General features: G+C 40.8%; 1 protein-coding gene across 5 annotated transcripts; it reads left to right on the forward strand.

Annotated features, from left to right (window-relative positions):
- The first annotated feature begins 4,706 nt into the window (after positions 1 to 4,706).
- On the forward strand, positions 4,707 to 19,158 carry cnot8 (CCR4-NOT transcription complex, subunit 8). Of its 5 annotated transcripts, none has more exons than XM_060936497.1 (7): positions 4,707 to 4,786; positions 5,352 to 5,561; positions 9,720 to 9,913; positions 10,207 to 10,368; positions 11,354 to 11,498; positions 14,166 to 14,276; positions 18,319 to 19,158. In XM_060936497.1, the coding sequence occupies exons 2-7, from the start codon at positions 5,445 to 5,447 to the stop codon at positions 18,445 to 18,447; spliced, it is 858 nt and encodes a 285-aa protein (XP_060792480.1). In that variant the 5' UTR covers positions 4,707 to 4,786; positions 5,352 to 5,444; the 3' UTR covers positions 18,448 to 19,158. The 5 variants fall into 5 exon arrangements, with proteins under 5 accessions (XP_060792480.1, XP_060792478.1, XP_060792482.1 ...); XM_060936495.1 differs by having other exon boundaries at positions 5,369 to 5,561; XM_060936499.1 differs by having other exon boundaries at positions 5,369 to 5,561; positions 14,178 to 14,276.
- The last annotated feature ends 598 nt before the right edge of the window (positions 19,159 to 19,756 follow it).

The following is a 19,756-nucleotide window of genomic DNA, read 5'->3' on the forward strand; positions in this document are numbered from 1 at the left end:
TCGAACCCCGGGTCCGGCGAGGGCCTTTCTGTGTGGAGTTTGCATGTTCTCCCCGTGTCCGCGTGGGTTTCCTCCGGGTGCTCCGGTTTCCCCCACAGTCCAAAGACATGCAGGTTAGGTTAACTGGTGACTCTAAATTGACCGTAGGTGTGAATGTGAGTGTGAATGGTTGTCTGTGTCTATGTGTCAGCCCTGTGATGACCTGGCGACTTGTCCAGGGTGTACCCCGCCTTTCGCCCGTAGTCAGCTGGGATAGGCTCCAGCTTGCCTGCGACCCTGTAGAAGGATAAAGCGGCTAGAGATAATGAGATGAGATATTGGTGATGAACACTGGAAATTTTTGCTTGGGGCCACAACAGACTCTAGAATCGCCTCTGGCTGCATCACACCACTCCGTTGTTGATTGTTTTCTTGTAACATCACACCCTCTGAGTGATTTATTCCCGACACAGACATTTGTGTATATGATCAGTTGATAAGCCATGTGTGTTGTATTTCTGCACAGTGTTTATGGTTATAAAAGTTCTGTGAGCATTTTAATCTCTTAGAAGAAATACAAAATTCAGAATATATTACAACCCTGATTCCAAAAAAGTTGGGACAAAGTACAAATTGTAAATAAAAACGGAATGCAATAATTTACAAATCTCAAAAACTGATATTGTATTCACAATAGAACATAGACAACATATCAAATGTCGAAAGTGAGACATTTTGAAATTTCATGCCAAATATTGGCTCATTTGAAATTTCATGACAGCAACACATCTCAAAAAAGTTGGAACAGGGGCAATAAGAGGCTGGAAAAGTTAAAGGTACAAAAAAGGAACAGCTGGAGGACCAAATTGCAACTCATTAGGTCAATTGGCAATAGGTCATTAACATGACTGGGTATAAAAAGAGCATCTTGGAGTGGCAGCGGCTCTCAGAAGCAAAGATGGGAAGAGGATCACCAATCCCCCTAATTCTGCACCGACAAATAGTGGAGCAATATCAGAAAGGAGTTCGACAGTGTAAAATTGCAAAGAGTTTGAACATATCATCTACAGTGCATAATATCATCAAAAGATTCAGAGAATCTGGAAGAATCTCTGTGCGTAAGGGTCAAGGCCGGAAAACCATACTGGGTGCCCGTGATCTTCGGGTCCTTAGACGGCACTGCATCACATACAGGCATGCTTCTGTATTGGAAATCACAAAATGGGCTCAGGAATATTTCCAGAGAACATTATCTGTGAACACAATTCACCGTGCCATCCGCCGTTGCCAGCTAAAACTCTATAGTTCAAAGAAGAAACCGTATCTAAACACAATCCAGAAGCGCAAATGTCTTCTCTGGGCCAAGGCTCATTTAAAATGGACTGTGGCAAAGTGGAAAACTGTTCTGTGGTCAGACGAATCAAAATTTGAAGTTCTTTATGGAAATCAGGGACGCCGTGTCATTCGGACTAAAGAGGAGAAGGACGACCCGAGTTGTTATCAGCGCTCAGTTCAGAAGCCTGCATCTCTGATGGTATGGGGTTGCATTAGTGCATGTGGCATGGGCAGCTTACACATCTGGAAAGACACCATCAATGCTGAAAGGTATATCCAGGTTCTAGAGCAACATATGCTCCCATCCAGACGACGTCTCTTTCAGGGAAGACCTTGCATTTTCCAACATGACAATGCCAAACCACATACTGCATCAATTACAGCATCATGGCTGCGTAGAAGAAGGGTCCGGGTACTGAACTGGCCAGCCTGCAGTCCAGATCTTTCACCCATAGAAAACATTTGGCGCATCATAAAACGGAAGATACGACAAAAAAGACCTAAGACAGTTGAGCAACTAGAATCCTACATTAGACAAGAATGGGTTAACATTCCTATCCCTAAACTTGAGCAACTTGTCTCCTCAGTCCCCAGACGTTTACAGACTGTTGTAAAGAGAAAAGGGGATGTCTCACAGTGGTAAACATGGCCCTGTCCCAACTTTTTTGAAATGTGTTGTTGCCATGAAATTTAAAATCACCTAATTTTTCTCTTTAAATGATACATTTTCTCAGTTTAAACATTTGATATGTCATCTATGTTCTATTCTGAATAAAATATGGAATTTTGAAACTTCCACATCATTGCATTCCATTTTTATTTACAATTTGTACTTTGTCCCAACTTTTTTTGGAATCGGGGTTGTACTATTAAAGCACTACAAAATGTGGAAAAAGTTCAGGGAGTGAGCATTTCAGCAAGGCACTGTCTGTACACGATATGGCCAAAAGTATGTGGACACCTGACCATCACACTCATATGGTTCTTCCCCAAACTGTTGCCATAAAGATCAACATACACAGTTGTATAGAATGTCTCTGTATGCTGTAGTGTTACAGTTTCCCTTCGCTGGAACTAAGAAACCCAAACCTGTTCCAGTATGACAGAGTGCACAAATCGAGCTCCATGAAGACATGGTGTGGGAAGGTTGGAGTGGAAGAACTTGAGTGTCCTGCAAAGAGCCCTGACTGAACTCAACCTCACTGAACACCTTTGGGATGAACTGGAGCCTCCTCAACATCAGTACCTGATCTCACTAATGCTCTTGTAGCTGAACTGAATGAACACACATCCCCAAAGCCACACCCCAATATTTAATGGAAAGCCTTCGCAGGAGAGAAAAGTGGAGCTTATTATAACAGCAGGAAAGGTGGGATAAATCTGGAACGGGATGTTCAACAAGAACATACTCACCATTCACTTGATTAAGAACGCATGTTCATTTATGCAGTTTTCCAATCAGCCGATCATGTGGCAGCAGCACAATACATAAACAAATCAAGAGCTTCAGTTACATTACAGGCATTTAGCAGACACGCTTACCCAGAGCAGTCTGGGGGTTAGGTGCTTTGCTTAAGGAGACTTCAGCCATTCCTGCTGGTCGAGGGAATCAAACCAGCAACCTTTTGGTCCCAAAGTGGCTTCTCTAACCATTAGGCTACGACTTCCCCCAGTTAACAGTCACATCAAACATCAGAATGGGAAAATGTGAGCTCTGTGACTTTAACCGTAGCATGGGTGTTGGTGCCAAAACGGCTGGTTTGAGTATTTCAGAAATTGCTGATCTCCTGGGAATTTCACACATAACAGTCTCTAGAGTTTACATGGAATTTTGTGATCACATGTTTTCCACATTTTGATGTTTGATGAACTTAAGACCTGTATGAATTTATGCATTTGGCTCCTGCTTTTACTTGAGTTTTAGTAATAATTGAGTAAAGTATAAATATTCCAAAACAGTATTTTCTGTACTTTGCTGTATATTAATGCTAATATGAATATATTTTAAACATATATAGTACTACATTTCACTATATATACACACACTAGTGCATCTCAAACAATTACAATATTGTGAAAAAATTTTTTTTTTGTATTTTGATTCAAAAAGGTAAACTTTCATGTATTCTATATTCATTACACATAAAGTGATATTTCAAAGCCTTTTTTTGTTTTGATTTAGATGATTATGGCTTATAGCTCATGAAAATCAGAAATCAGTATCTCAAATTATTCGAATATTACAATTATTTGAAATATTAGATTTTTTTTCTGGCAACCTTAATCTCCAAATGAAATGCAAAATTTACTTTCATCTGAAAAGAGGACTTTGGACCACTGAGCAACAGTCCAGTTCTTTCTCTCCTTAGCCCAGGTAAGACGCTTCTGACGTTGTCTCTGGTTCAGGAGGAGCTTGATATTTGGAATGTGAGCCCCTTTCCTGAAGATGTCCGTGTGTAGTGGCTCTTGATGCACTGACACCAGCCTGAGCCCAGTCCTTGCGAAGCTCTCCTAAGTTTTTGAATCGACTTTTCTTGACAATCCTCTCAAGGCTGCGCTCATCCCTGTTGCTTGCGCACCTTTTCCAGCCAACCTTTTCAACAATGACCTTCTGTATCTTCTTCTTATCCTCCTTGTGGAGGGTGCCGATGATCGTCTTCTGGACAGCTGTCGAGTCAGCAGTCTTCCCCATGATTGTGGTTGTGTAGACTGAACTAGACCGAGTATTTACCTATACTGTTTAACTCAAACTCCAAACGAAACATTCTCATATTTTAAGATTTTTTTAAATGATCAAGCTTAAGACAGAAAAATGCTCAAAACATTTTAATTTACATGCAGTGAGTCTGTCTAGAATATTGTAAATTTCCACTTTCTTAAATTGATGGAAAATATGAACATTTTTAAATTATATTCTAATTGTTTGAGATGCACTAGAAGAAAAGAGTACATGAACGAATGTTTAATGGTTTATTATTAATTTTTTTTGCTTACATTTTAAAAATTGTACATTTTTGGCTCTCATTAAAGATTCTTTGTCATCAATATTATATTTTTAAATAATTAGTTAGCGAACAAATAAACACAAACCAGTCAAGATTCTTTAATATAAATATTTTTTAACAAATTCACTAAATGTGTATTAAAATGTTTTAATTTGAGGGAAAATCACTTATTTGTTTTCTCTCAAAGATTAGTTTCATTTTTTAAACAAATTCACGTCCTGTTCATTATGTATAGTGTGTTAAAAAGTTTTAGTGTATGTAGATTTGTTTTAATTAAAAAAAATCAAATTTGTTTATTTCCTCTCATTAAAGATTAGCCTCATTTTTAAGCGTTAGCATTAGCAGTCCTCACAAAAATTTTTTTCCCACAATCCTCCATTCCCGGAAGTAAGCACTTGAGCTTTTATTGAACCAGACGCTGCTGAGCTTTTATTTATTAAGCGTCACCACAACAGGACTCTTGCCAGGTAACGAATACTGAGCTTTATTTATTTAAGCGTGAATTTTAAAAACTCTGTGCTAATCTGGTGTTTGTATAAATGTGCCAGTTTAGCTAACTGCTCAGGTTTGGGTGAACGAGTTGAGTTAGCGCGCTAGTTATTAGCGTTAGCTGCTCATGAATGAGGCTGAATCCCAAATGGCTTCCTAGTGGCCTTTTTAGTGCACTGTTTCCGGTGTGAAGTAAAAGCTGGTGCGCCCTATCTAGTGCACTGTTTGGAGTGTATTTGGGATCGAGCCATGGCCAGGGAACTGAAAGCAGGGCCGAGCGCTCGTGCAGGATCTCCAAGAGAGCCATGACTGTATTATTATGATTATATTTTGTTATTTATTCTGATAAAACTTCCCAAACTGTGCCAACCTGAATGAGTTCCTGTGATGTACAGATAGTGAAGATGTGTCTTTTGGAGCTAAAACTTAAACTAGTTGGGTTTGTTTTGGGGTCAGAAGCCTCAGGAGCATGTTTGGTGTTCCTCATGATGTTCTGGTTCTGGTTCCATATCCACTCTGACTGATCATCTTGTCTAATTCCAGTGCTCTCTCGCTTACAGAGTTCCTCCTTTATCCTGCTGCCTGCTTGTCCCTTCTGTGAAGTTTCCTGTACTTTGGTCTTCATCCTGAAAGAAGATGCCAGCTGCACTTGCAGATACAAGTCAGATCATCTGTGAGGTCTGGGCCAGCAACGTGGACGAAGAGATGAGAAAAATCCGCCAGATCATTCAGAATTACAACTACATCGCCATGGTATATACATCGCTCTATAGATATACAGTGGTGCTTGAAAGCTTGTGAACCCTTTGGAATTTTTTATATTTCTGCATAAATATGACTTGAGGAAAACGATCCAATATTATTGAGTGGCAAAAGTATGTGAACCCCTTGTGCAGTAATAACTGCAACTAAACGTTCCCGGTAACTGTTGATCAGTCCTGCACACCGGCTTGGAGGAATTTTAGCCCGTTCATCCGTACAGAACAGCTTCAACTCTGGGATGTTGGTGGGTTTCCTCACATGAACTGCTCGCTTCAGGTCCTTCCACAACATTTCCATTGGATTAAGGTCAGGACTTTGACTTGGCCATTCCAAAACATTAACTTTATTCTTCTTTAACCATTCTTTGGTAGAACGACTTGTGTGCTTAGGGTCGTTGTCTTGCTGCATGACCCACCTTCTCTTGAGATTCAGTTCATGGACAGATGTCCTGACATTTTCCTTTAGAATTCGCTGGTATAATTCAGAATTCATTGCTCCATCAATGATGGCAAGCCGTCCTGGCCCAGATACAGCAAAACAGGCCCAAACCATGATACTACCACCACCATGTTTCACAGATGGGATAAGGTTCTTATGCTGGAATGCAGTGTTTTCCTTTCTCCAAACATAACGCTTCTCATTTAAACCAAAAAGTTCTATTTTGGTCTCATCCGTCCACAAAACATTTTTCCAATAGCCTTCTGGCTTGTCCACGTGATCTTTAGCAAACTGCAGACGAGCAGCAATGTTCTTTTTGGAGAGCAGTGGCTTTCTCCTTGAAACCCTGCCATGCACACCATTGTAGTTCAGTGTTCTCCTGATGGTGGACTCATGAACATTAACATTAGCCAATGTGAGAGAGGCCTTCAGTTGCTTAGAAGTTACCCTGGGGTCCTTTGTGACCTCGCCGACTATTACACGTCTTGCTCTTGGAGTGATCTTTGTTGGTCGACTACTCTTGGGGAGGGTAACGATGGTCTTGAATTTCCTCCATTTGTACACAATCTGTCTGACTGTGGATTGGTGGAGTCCAAACTCTTTTTAGAGATGGTTTTTTAACCTTTTCCAGCCTGATGAGCATCAACAACGCTTTTTCTGAGGTCCTCAGAAATCTCCTTTGTTCGTGCTATGATACACTTCCACAAATGTGTTGTGAAGATCAGACTTTGATAGATCCCTGTTCTTTAAATAAAACAGGGTGCCCACTCACACCTGATTGTCATCCCATTGATTGAAAACACCTGACTCTAATTTCACCTTCAAATTAACTGCTAATCCTAGAGGTTCACATACTTTTGCCACTCAGACATGTAATATTGGATCATTTTCCTCAATAAATAAATGACTAAATATAATATTTTTGTCTCATTTGTTTAACTGGGTTCTCTTTATCTACTTTTAGGACTTGTGTGAAAATCTGATGATGTTTTAGGTCATATTTATGCAGAAATATAGAAAATTCTAAAGGGTTCAAAAACTTTCAAGCACCACTGTACTTATTTGTCTTCTACAGTGTAACGATATGGTTTGTTGTATCGTACCATTTGGTACGAAGTTCATGATTTAATACGTAAGGGATTCGCTACAGCAAGCCGGACATTATTGTGAAATAAACCACGACAGGGTGATGCAGGAGCCTGATGTGAAGTGGAATGATGTGAGCCAGAGCAACAGTCTGTAACAGTTGTATGGGGGGAATCAATCCACAGACTGTAGAATAACATAACTGACCAATCAGAATTGAGTATTCATCAAAGCTGTAGTTCTTGTATCGCAAAGTCATGCTGTAACTAATCAATATCGCGTGAGTGCTGTTCTACTGAATATACGACATTCAGTATAATCACGTGATCGTGGAGATGATATTGGTTTCATATGACGGATCTGTGCACAAAAATAATATCGAATAAGTGACATTTCAGACATGTTATATTCCTGAAACATGACGTATTGTTTCCGTTGTCTGCTCATGATGTTGCTAAGTGTATATTCTTGGGTTTCACGTGATGTCACATCCGTCTCATTAGTTATTCAGAACTTTAGCTGGTGGTCTACCAAAGCTCAGTCCACAAAGCGTTTGTACGGAGATGGTGCATCGCTCAGATGAAAAATGCCTCACGCTTGCGTTGTTTTAGGTTGTTCGAATCGATCAAACCGTGAAACTGATATAAAAGTTTCTTCAGGGTTCCTCGTGAACTAATAAAAAGGTGACGGAACACAGGATTTCACAAAAAGACGTCGAGAAAGGTGGCTTTTGAACCTCTGACTGAAATCGCAGGGAGTCGAGTCGAAGCATGCTCGAGTTTGCAGTGATCACTTGGTGAAAGGTTTGTATTTCCCTCTCAGCTCTGTCCTTAGTGTTTTCCAAGTACTTTTCTTGCTATGTGTCGTTATTTTACGGTACTTTTTTTAGTCACGAAGCGCTAAAGTCCCCAGCTGTTTCTTTGTTTCCTCCTCACAAAGTCCATATGCATGAAGGTCGCAACAAAATTCTTCCCCAGCCGTACAGTTACAATGCGCCGCGATCACTTCTCCGTCTTGTTTAACTAAGATCCAGGTCTTTAAAGGGGTTTTTGATGATCTTTGTGAATGATTTAGCTGAGAGATAAGAGCCAACACAAGTGAGAATCAAGCGGACTGTTGTTTGTTTACACTTCAACTTGCAGCGCTTTGTTGTAAAGCCATGAACAAAAAAAAAAATACTTGCACGTGCAAAACAATACAGGATTCATTTGGCAGCGACTTGATAGCGAGGTCCTTTACCCAGCCACATACAAAAAAGTCGCGAGCCTCCATACTCTTCCACGCTTTCATCTGTTTTGCGGTGTAGAAGGACGTCTGCAACACCAGATAGTTTGAGATGTCGGGGAACTCGACTGAAGGGTCGTTTTCAAGATCGTATGACAAATCCTTCTTTCCCAGACTGTAGGGGTCGATTCCATTGCACATAGCGATCTTCTGAATATATCTAAAGCCAGCAGCGGCTTTTAGATTACGAGCAAACTCTGATAAGTTATCGCTAGTTGTTTGCACTACAGCAGCCGTTTAGACCACCAGCTATTTCACTTCTGGTAAAACTGCTAAGAAAAGTCACCTGACTGAAACCCAGCAATATTGTCGTAACTGTTTCAAACTAGGAAGTGGAATCTTAGATGGCGAACACAGACGATTACTGCCTACTTTTTTCAAACTTTCCTGATTGCTATCAAAACAAACAAAACCTCCGGCTTGATTACATCAGCATTCGAAAGAGGGCACGCGCATCTTTTGATAGCCCTTGTGTCCGAAATCGCTCCCTACTCACTTATCTAGGGCACTATATAGCGAGGACGCCATTTTGTAGTGCTGTCCGAAACCTTAGTGAGGATTATTCACACCCTATATAGTGCACTCAAAGTATCCCACAATGCATCACGGAAAGTAGTGTACAACGATGGTGACTAACCAAAGCAATATATCCCATCATGCATTGCGGTCGCGCTGAAAGGAATCAAATTAAAAGTCTCAAATGTGATTTAATAAAAAGCAGCGGCAAAGAAAGTATTCAGCCTTGATTTAAACAGAACTGAAAGCTGCAAGTACTTTGTGTTGATTAATGTGTGAAATGCGCTCAGTATAATATGGATTTATCGCAAAAACGCACGCATGCATTTATTATTTTGAAACCCACCAGCCGACTGATCTGGCACGTTTTAATTGTGCGACAGTAATGACGTAATTACCAGCGTGACGGACTAGTGCTCGAAAGCGCTTTATCGTTTTACCAGTGAGCTCACTGTATAGTCCTCTATATAGTAATTCCCTATATAGGGAGTAGTGAACAAGTGAGCGATTTCAGACACAGGGAACGTTGGCAGATGTCGGTCACTTTGATTTCCGCTGTACGTTTTACTTCCGCCCTACGATGTCTCGCACAGGTCTCAACGAATCTTGTTTACAGCCATCGCTTTGACATATGGACTGATTACACTCAGAACTTGCTATAGCAGTGACAACATGGCTATCAAAAATGCGATCCTATATTTAATAAAATGAGAAATAGAATTTGATGATGATAAATTTGCCTTCAGTTCTCCTTTAAAGGCAACACGCTGCACTTCTAGCACGTCCTGCCTCTATTCACTCATGAAGTTTTATGCCCTTTGTCAGGACACAGAGTTCCCCGGCGTGGTGGTTCGACCCATCGGAGAGTTTCGCAGCACTGTGGACTATCAGTACCAGCTCCTGCGCTGCAATGTGGATCTGCTGAAGATTATTCAGCTCGGTCTGACCTTCATGAACGAAGACGGCGACTATCCGCCCGGGACCACGACCTGGCAGTTCAACTTCAAATTCAATTTAACGTACGTTCTTAACGTGACGATCAGGTGACCATCAGCGTGATGAGACACAGTTAGGCAAAGGAACCATCACTCTGGTGCTTAAGTTTGTGAACCCTTTAGAATTTCCTATTTTTCTGCATAAATCTGATCTAAAACATCAGATTTTCAAACAAGTAAAGAAATGAGAAATTATTTTTGGTCATTTATTTATTAAGAAAAATAATCCAGTCTTCCATATCACTGAATTTCGTCTTCAGAAAACTCGTGTCTGTGGGATTTGACTTTTGTCTTAATGCTAACTTTTTTCCTTTTAGAGAAGATATGTACTCGCAGGACTCCATAGACCTTCTGCAGAACTCAGGCCTTCAGTTCAAGAAGCACGAGGAAGAAGGGATCGATACGCTGTACTTCGCAGAGCTCCTCATGACCTCGGGTTTGGTTCTGTGTGAAAACGTGCGATGGCTCTCCTTTCACAGGTAACAAATTTAAAATAAATACCCTAAACCTTTCAAATCAAGCCAGCATCTGTCATCCAGGGGGTGGAGCTGGATTTGGATCTGATCTAACTCTTCCTACAAGTTTTTAACCCCTTAACTCCAACCCTGACAGCATGTCAGCCTGAAACGCACTCCATTCCCTGCCTGGACTTTTCACTCCACCTTGGTAGGATGAGCTGGATCAGATCTGACTCCACCCCTTTTTGTTCTGCACCGTCTGGTGTTTGAGAACTGAAATCTTGTGGTGTAATCTGTGGTTGGTAGAAGAGAGCAACTGGACTTGCTTGAAGATTCTTGAAGACGTTTCGCCTCCTCGTCTGAAAGGCTTCCTCAGTTCTGTCAGAGTATCCAGTATTTATCCTCTCATGGATCATCATAGAATCAGAATGCTGAAGGCTGCATTGTAGGTGGCTGATCAAAGATGTCTTAGACCCCCACCTCTGTTCAATGATGGTCGTTCCAGGTTGACAAAAATGACCTTCAATCTTCAAGCAAGTCTGGTTGCTCTCTTCTACCAACCACAGATTACTATGTACCTGGATGACTGAGATTTGTCACAGATATGTTTCTACGCACTTTGGGATGAGATCCCTTCGACTGGTGTGGGAGTATGAGAGGACTTCCAGAAAACTGGCAAACATCTTAGCCAGAGAGGATCGTTCATTTTTGTCAACCTGGAACGACCATCACTGAACAGAGGTGGGTGTCTATGACATCTTTGATCAGCCGCCTACAATGCAGCCATCAGCATTCTGATTCGGATTCTATGATGATCCATGAGAGGATAAATACTGGATACTCCCTATTAGTCAGACAGAACTGAGGAAGCCTTTCGGACGAGAGGCGAAACGTCTTCAAGAATCTTCAAGCAAGTCCAGTTGCTCTCTTCTACCAACCACAGATTACTATGTACCTGGACGACTGAGTATCTTCACAGATAAATCTTGTGGTGTGTTCTGTGCAGTGGTTATGACTTCGGGTATCTGGTGAAGCTCCTCACAGACGCTCGCCTGCCAGAAGAGGAACACGAGTTCTTTCAGATCCTGAACCTTTTCTTTCCTGCCATTTATGACGTGAAATATCTCATGAAGAGCTGCAAAAATCTGAAGGTAAAGAGCACGGAAAAGCGCAAAGAGAGCCTCTTGAAACTTTGACACTTATAACTCGCTGTACATAATTTTCATGAAAAAGCTGAAATGTACACTACCGTTCAAAAGTTTGGGGTCACCCAGACAATTTTGTTTTTTCCATGAAAAGTTACACTGTTATTTACCACCATAAGTTGTAAAATGAATAGAAAATATAGTCGAGACATTTTTCTGGCCATTTTGAGCATTTAATCGACCCCACAAATGTGACGCTCCAGAAACTCAATCTGCTCAAAGGAAGGTCAGTTTTATAGCTTCTCTAAAGAGCTCAACTGTTTTCAGCTGTGCTAACATGATTGTACAAGGGTTTTCTAATCATCCATTAGCCTTCTGAGGCAATGAGCAAACACATTGTACCATTAGAACAATGTGAACCATTAAAGAGTGAGAGTTGCTGGAAATGGGCCTCTATACACCTATGTACAACCCCGATTCCAAAAAAGTTGGGACAAAGTACAAATTGTAAATAAAAACGGAATGCAATGATGTTGAAGTTTCAAAATTCCATATTTTATTCAGAATTGAACATAGATGACATATCAAATGTTTAAACTGAGAAAATGTATCATTTAAAGAGAAAAATTAGGTGATTTTAAATTTCATGACAACAACACATCTCAAAGTTGGGACAAGGCCATGTTTCCCACTGTGAGACATCCCCTTTTCTCTTTACAACAGTCTGTAAACGTCTGGGGACTGAGGAGACAAGTTGCTCAAGTTTAGGGATAGGAATGTTAACCCATTCTTGTCTAATGTAGGATTCTAGTTGCTCAACTGTCTTAGGTCTTTTTTGTCGTATCTTCCGTTTTATGATGCGCCAAATGTTTTCTATGGGTGAAAGATCTGGACTGCAGGCTGGCCAGTTCAGTACCCGGACCCTTCTTCTACGCAGCCATGATGCTGTATTTGATGCAGGATGTGGTTTGGCATTGTCATGTTGGAAAATGCAAGGTCTTCCCTGAAAGAGACGTCGTCTGGACGGGAGCATATGTTGCTCTAGAACCTGGATATACCTTTCAGCATTGATGGTGTCTTTCCAGATGTGTAAGCTGCCCATTCCACACGCACTAATGCAGCCCCATACCATCAGAGATGCAGGCTTCTGAACTGAGCGCTGATAACAACTTGGGTCGTCCTTCTCCTCTTTAGTCCGAATGACACGGCGTCCCTGATTTCCATAAAGAACTTCAAATTTTGATTCGTCTGACCACAGAACAGTTTTCCACTTTGCCACAGTCCATTTTAAATGAGCCTTGGCCCAGAGAAGACGTCTGCGCTTCTGGATCATGTTTAGATACGGCTTCTTCTTTGAACTATAGAGTTTTAGCTGGCAACGGCGGATGGTACGGTGAATTGTGTTCACAGATAATGTTCTCTGGAAATATTCCTGAGCCCATTTTGTGATTTCCAATACAGAAGCATGCCTGTATGTGATGCAGTGCCGTCTAAGGGCCCGAAGATCACGGGCACCCGGTATGGTTTTCCGGCCTTGACCCTTACGCACAGAGATTCTTCCAGATTCTCTGAATCTTTTGATGATATTATGCACTGTAGATGATGATCTGTTCAAACTCTTTGCAATTTTACACTGTCGAACTCCTTTCTGATATTGCTCCACTATTTGTCGGTGCAGAATTAGGGGGATTGGTGATCCTCTTCCCATCTTTACTTCTGAGACCCGCTGCCACTCCAAGATGCTCTTTTTATACCCAGTCATGTTAATGACCTATTGCCGATTGACCTAATGAGTTGCAATTTGGTCCTCCAGCTGTTCCTTTTTTGTACCTTTAACTTTTCCAGCCTCTTATTGCCCCGTCCCAACTTTTTTGAGATGTGTTGCTGTCATGAAATTTCAAATGAGCCAATATTTGGCATGAAATTTCAAAATGTCTCACTTTCGACATTTGATATGTTGTCTATGTTCTATTGTGAATACAATATCAGTTTTTGAGATTTGTAAATTATTGTATTTCGTTTTCATTTACAATTTGTACTTTGTCCCAACTTTTTTGGAATCGGGGTTGTAGATATTGCACCAAAAACCAGACATTTGCAGCTAGAATAGTCATTTACCACATTAGCAATGTATAGAGTGGATTTCTGATTAGTTTAAAGTGATCTTCATTGAAAAGAACAGTGCTTTTCTTTCAAAAATAAGGACATTTCAAAGTGACCCCAAACTTTTGAACGGTAGTGTATAACGTAAAGTAGGTCTCTCTCTCTCACCCCCCCCCCCCCCCCCCCCCCAAGTTCTCAAAAATCCTGGGAGGGGAAAGTGACAGACTTGTTTATTTACTCACTAATTTCTTTATTTAAAGATTATTCCTTCAGTTGTTTGTGATCAGATGCTGTGAGTCTCAGTAGTGATGATTTGTGTGTGTGTGTACACTACTGAGGACCAAATGTCCCCACAAGGATGGTAAAATCTGACAATTTCAACCTTGTGGAGACATTTGGATGGTCCCCACAAGGAAATTGCGGTTTTTTTTTTTTTTTTAACACAAGAGCCATAAAGTTTCCTTTTCATTACTGAGGTTAGGTTGAGGTGCAGCACAGCATTAATTAACTACAATAATAATTATGTCTGTGGAAGGTCTTCACAAGGATAATGAGACATGTGTGTGTTAGGGTGGACTTCAGGAAGTCGCAGACCAGCTGGAGCTGAAAAGGATCGGGAGGCAGCATCAGGCCGGCTCGGACTCGCTGCTGACTGGAATGGCCTTCTTCAGGATGAAAGAGGTAACGAAAATAAATATCAAACTTTCCCAAAACTCAACACTGTATATCGTTGTTGTGTGTGAAATGTGAGTTTCTTGCCATGTTGATGCACACAACACGCATTACTTTCAATAAGTTCCGTAATTTTTCCCTGATGGGTGAATTTTAATCCACGTACACTCACCGTCCACGTTATTAGGAATACCTGGGAGCTGGTCATGTGACCACAGCACAATACATAAAGTCATACAGATACAAGCAAGACCGTCATGTTCGGATCGTGTGTATAATTACAACCCCGATTCCAAAAAAGTTGGGACAAAGTACAAATTGTAAATAAAAACGGACTGCAATAATTTACAAATCTCAAAAACTGATATTGTATTCACAATAGAACATAGACAACATATCAAATGTCGAAAGTGAGACATTTTGAAATTTCATGCCAAATATTGGCTCATTTGAAATTTCATGACAGCAACACCTCTCAAAAAAGTTGGGACAGGGGCAATAAGAGGCTGGAAAAGTTAAAGGTACAAAAAAGGAACAGCTGGAGGACCAAATTGCAACTCATTAGGTCAATTGGCAATAGGTCATTAACATGACTGGGTATAAAAAGAGCATCTTGGAGTGGCAGCGGCTCTCAGAAGTAAAGATGGGAAGAGGATCACCAATCCCCCTAATTCTGCACCGACAAATAGTGGAGCAATATCAGAAAGGAGTTCGACAGTGTAAAATTGCAAAGAGTTTGAACATATCATCATCTACAGTGCATAATATCATCAAAAGATTCAGAGAATCTGGAAGAATCTCTGTGCGTAAGGGTCAAGGCCGGAAAACCATACTGGGTGCCCGTGATCTTCGGGCCCTTAGACGGCACTGCATCACATACAGGCATGCTTCTGTATTGGAAATCACAAAATGGGCTCAGGAATATTTCCAGAGAACATTATCTGTGAACACAATTCACCGTGCCATCCGCCGTTGCCAGCTAAAACTCTATAGTTCAAAGAAGAAGCCGTATCTAAACACGATCCAGAAGCGCAGACGTCTTCTCTGGGCCAAGGCTCATTTAAAATGGACTGTGGCAAAGTGGAAAACTGTTCTGTGGTCAGACGAATCAAAATTTGAAGTTCTTTATGGAAATCAGGGACGCTGTGTCATTCGGACTAAAGAGGAGAAGGACGACCCGAGTTGTTATCGGCGCTCAGTTCAGAAGCCTGCATCTCTGATGGTACGGGGTTGCATTAGTGCGTGTGGCATGGGCAGCTTACACATCTGGAAAGACACCATCAATGCTGAAAGGTATATCCAGGTTCTAGAGCAACATATGCTCCCATCCAGACGACGTCTCTTTCAGGGAAGACCTTGCATTTTCCAACATGACAATGCCAAACCACATACTGCATCAATTACAGCATCATGGCTGCGTAGAAGAAGGGTCCGGGTACTGAACTGGCCAGCCTGCAGTCCAGATCTTTCACCCATAGAAAACATTTGGCGCATCATAAAACGGAAGATACAACAAAAAAGACCTAAGACAGTTGAGCAACTAGAATCCTACATTAGACAAGAATGGGTTAACATTCCTATCCCTAAACTTGAGCAACTTGTCTCCTCAGTCCCCAGACGTTTACAGACTGTTGTAAAGAGAAAAGGGGATGTCTCACAGTGGGAAACATGGCCTTGTCCCAACTTTGAGATGTGTTGTTGTCATGAAATTTAAAATCACCTAATTTTTCTCTTTAAATGATACATTTTCTCAGTTTAAACATTTGATATGTCATCTATGTTCTATTCTGAATAAAATATGGAATTTTGAAACTTCCACATCATTGCATTCCGTTTTTATTTACAATTTGTACTTTGTCCCAACTTTTTTGGAATCAGGGTTGTAAGTTATTCCACGAAATCGAGTTGTACGTGAGCTGATAGCTGACGATGGTTGTTTGTTTTTATTTATTTATTTTATCTGTCACCAAAATTCCAGTTGTGTATTTTATAACGTTTACTGCTGTTCAGCCTGTTGTAAAGTACACCGAGTTGCAGAAATAAAATGTTTCTCAATATGAGCTCTCAGCGTTTGTTAAAAAGGGGAGTGAATAAACCCAAATGAGACATTTCTGGTTTTCTTGAATATGAATATTCAGTAGTTGGGGGTGGGGTTATTTCTTTGTGACAACAAACCTGCCCCCCATTGTGGCCTCTGAAAAATGAAATGTTATATTGAATATATTGCACAATCATATAGTGACAAAAAGGCACTGAAAACAACAAGAGACACATATTTTGTATTCGGACCTCAGAAATTTTTTTTTTTTCCCCTCTTCGCTAAGTTTATGGGAAGTGGAACAAGGCATGATTGATACAATAAAAATAACGGTGGATAATAATTAAGTTGTTCCACGAAATCGAGTCGTAGATGAGCTGATAGCTGACGAGGCGCGTAGCACCAAGATTGAGTGGAATAACTGTTTTATTCTATCCACATTCACTGGATTTTGAGAAACGGAGCATTTTTATTTTTTGTAAATTCGATAAATAAAAACTTTTTTATACAAAACATCTGACAAAATCATTTCCACTTAATGTAAACAGACCGGTGAAATGACAGGAGCACTTTGAGGAAAAATGCTATAATAATTCTTGGGGGGGTATTCTTACCATCAAATACAGTAGACCCCCGCCTATTCGCGGTTCAGTATTTGCAAATTCACATATTCGCGGGATTTTATATAGAACATATCTCCTATACATTCGCGGAAATCTCAGCGATTCGCGGTCACTTGCGGCGAACATATCGAACGTTTACGCACTGCAAACGTTTGCGCACTGCTACATTCTCGGAGCCGAATGCTCGCTCGCTATTGGCTGAAGTTTGAATGGCGGGCTGCTGCTCATTGGCTGATACAAATGAGCGCATTGTACAGTACAGTCTCACGGTTCCCGTAGTTCAGACTTGTTCACGTGTTGTGCGTTCTTGGTATTTTTGAATAATTTTTACGCCCTACAATGGCTCCTAAACACTCTGCATCTTCTAAGGCTCCTGCCAAGGAACCTAAGCGCCAGAAGAAGGTAATGACGCTGCAGGAGAAGGTAGGACTTCTCAATATGCTAAAGGAAGGGAAGACTTTTGCGGCAGTGGCTCGTCACTACGGGGGGGGGGTTACAAGTATTCGCGATTTTGGCTTATTCGCGGCCATGTTCGGTCCCTAACCCCCGCGAATACTGAGGGCTTACTGTACTTTAATTCCGTATTTTTCTTGGGTGGGTTTTTATTTATTTATTTATTTATTTATTTATTTATTTTTGTGGTTTTGTTTTCGAGGAGAGTTTTTATTTCGTCCTCGGTTGGTTCAGCAACCCGCTCCGCCATTTTGTTTTTCTCTACTCAAGGTATATGAGCTGATATCCTAGTAGTAGAGTAGCCAATCAGAGTGCGTGATTGCTCATATCCAGTGAATGTGGAGAGAATAAATACATACACTACCGTTCAAAAGTTTGGGGTCACTTTGAAATGTCCTTATTTTTGAAAGAAAAGCACTGTTCTTTTCAATGAAGATCACTTTAAACTAATCAGAAATCCACTCTATACATTGCTAATGTGGTAAATGACTATTCTAGCTGCAAATGTCTGGTTTTTGGTGCAATATCTCCATAGGTGTATAGAGGCCCATTTCCAGCAACTCTCACTCCAGTGTTCTAATGGTACAATGTGTTTGCTCATTGCCTCAGAAGGCTAATGGATGATTAGAAAACCCTTGTACAATCATGTTAGCACAGCTGAAAACAGTTGAGCTCTTTAGAGAAGCTATAAAACTGACCTTCCTTTGAGCAGATTGAGTTTCTGGAGCATCACATTTGTGGGGTCGATTAAATGCTCAAAATGGCCAGAAAAATGTCTCGACTATATTTTCTATTCATTTTACAACTTATGGTGGTAAATAAAAGTGTGACTTTTCATGGAAAACACTAAATTGTCTGGGTGACTCCAAACTTTTGAATGGTAGTGTACATGTGGGTTGTTTTTTTTTAAAGGTACACGTTTCCATTTTGTTTGCAGCTATTCTTTGAAGACAACATTGACGACGCTAAATACTGCGGGCGGCTCTACGGCCTGGGCTCGGGTTCCTCGCAGACTCAGAATGGCATCTCCAACTCTTCGCAAGAAGAAACCAACAACAAGCACTGACCTCTGACGCCACCATGCACTTGTTTTTAATCCCGCTGAGCAGATACTGGATTGTTTTTCCTTTCCTGCATTCCTCAACCGCATCAGTGTTGGAACGATGGAGAAAACGACCAATCCTCCTCTCCGAGCCAGTTCTGCTCTTCCACCCAGTCCTTTCACCAAAACAAAAATGCTCAAGTACACACATCCTCCTCCTGCGTAGTGGCGATTTCCAAGCGCATCATTCCTCCTGGACATTTTATTCATTTGTTTTACAGCATTAAACAACTGAAAATATTTTTTAAGCACAGGACTAGCACCTCGCCTCGTATCTCACAGCGTTTTTAATATGCTCCACCAGCAGTTTGGCACAATCTCTCGTTCAGGATTGCTTTTCTATAAAAACAAAACAGAAACCAGGCTTGAAGAGATCCGGTGTTGTACAGGTATCGCAAGAAACATCTGTTCAGCGTTGTGATTATTTTAAATTATGCTGCAAAGTGTTGTGTATTAAAATGTATAACTTTCAAAGGAGCCAATCTTTTAGCATTTTTCCTATAAAAAGTGTTTTAAATCTGGAGATCTTTGATATGAAATAAGGTTCAGGGGTTCACTGGTTCTGTGCAGAACGTCTCTTAATTTGTCCACCATGAAACGGATTGTTTGTGGTACGTATTGTTTTTATTCCATCCGTTGTTTGAAACTCTTGTATATTAAAATGTTTTCTATCAATTGTTATTTTTTAAAATTTTATTTAAATCCTGTCTGTTTGAAAGAGTTTTCCATTTGAATGCGATGCAGCAACATCAGTCCAAGTTAGAACAAGTGGATGTCTGCAATTTCTACGACTATATTTGGTAAATATATTTGTTGAATTCTATTTAACACTTTATTTTGGATGTGGGTGGTGGAGTGATGGTCGCTGTTCTGGGTGGAGTTTGCATGTTCTCTGTGCGGGTTTCTGCCGGGGGCTCCGGTTTCCCCCCACAGTCTAAAGACCTGCAGATTAGGGACGATACCCAGCCACTGGGGTTCTACAAGCCAGTGTATACTTGGTGCCAGTCCCAAGCCCAGATAGATTGTGGAGGGTTGCGTCAGGAAGGGCGTCCGGTGTAAAACCTCCGCCAACTCAAATATGTGGATCATAAATCGGGAAGAATGATCCGCTGTGGCGACCCCTGACAGGAGCAGCTCAAAGAAGACGACGATGAATTTATTTTGCATGTAATTATTTTTCTCTTGAATGACCTGATAAAGTTAAATAAACAAAATCAAATCTAAAAAAAAACAAGCAAATTTTAAAAAATCAGATATAAACTAAATCTTAAAT

Source organism: Neoarius graeffei, chromosome 12 (assembly GCF_027579695.1).
Source record: "Neoarius graeffei isolate fNeoGra1 chromosome 12, fNeoGra1.pri, whole genome shotgun sequence".
Classification (NCBI taxonomy): domain Eukaryota; kingdom Metazoa; phylum Chordata; class Actinopteri; order Siluriformes; family Ariidae; genus Neoarius; species Neoarius graeffei.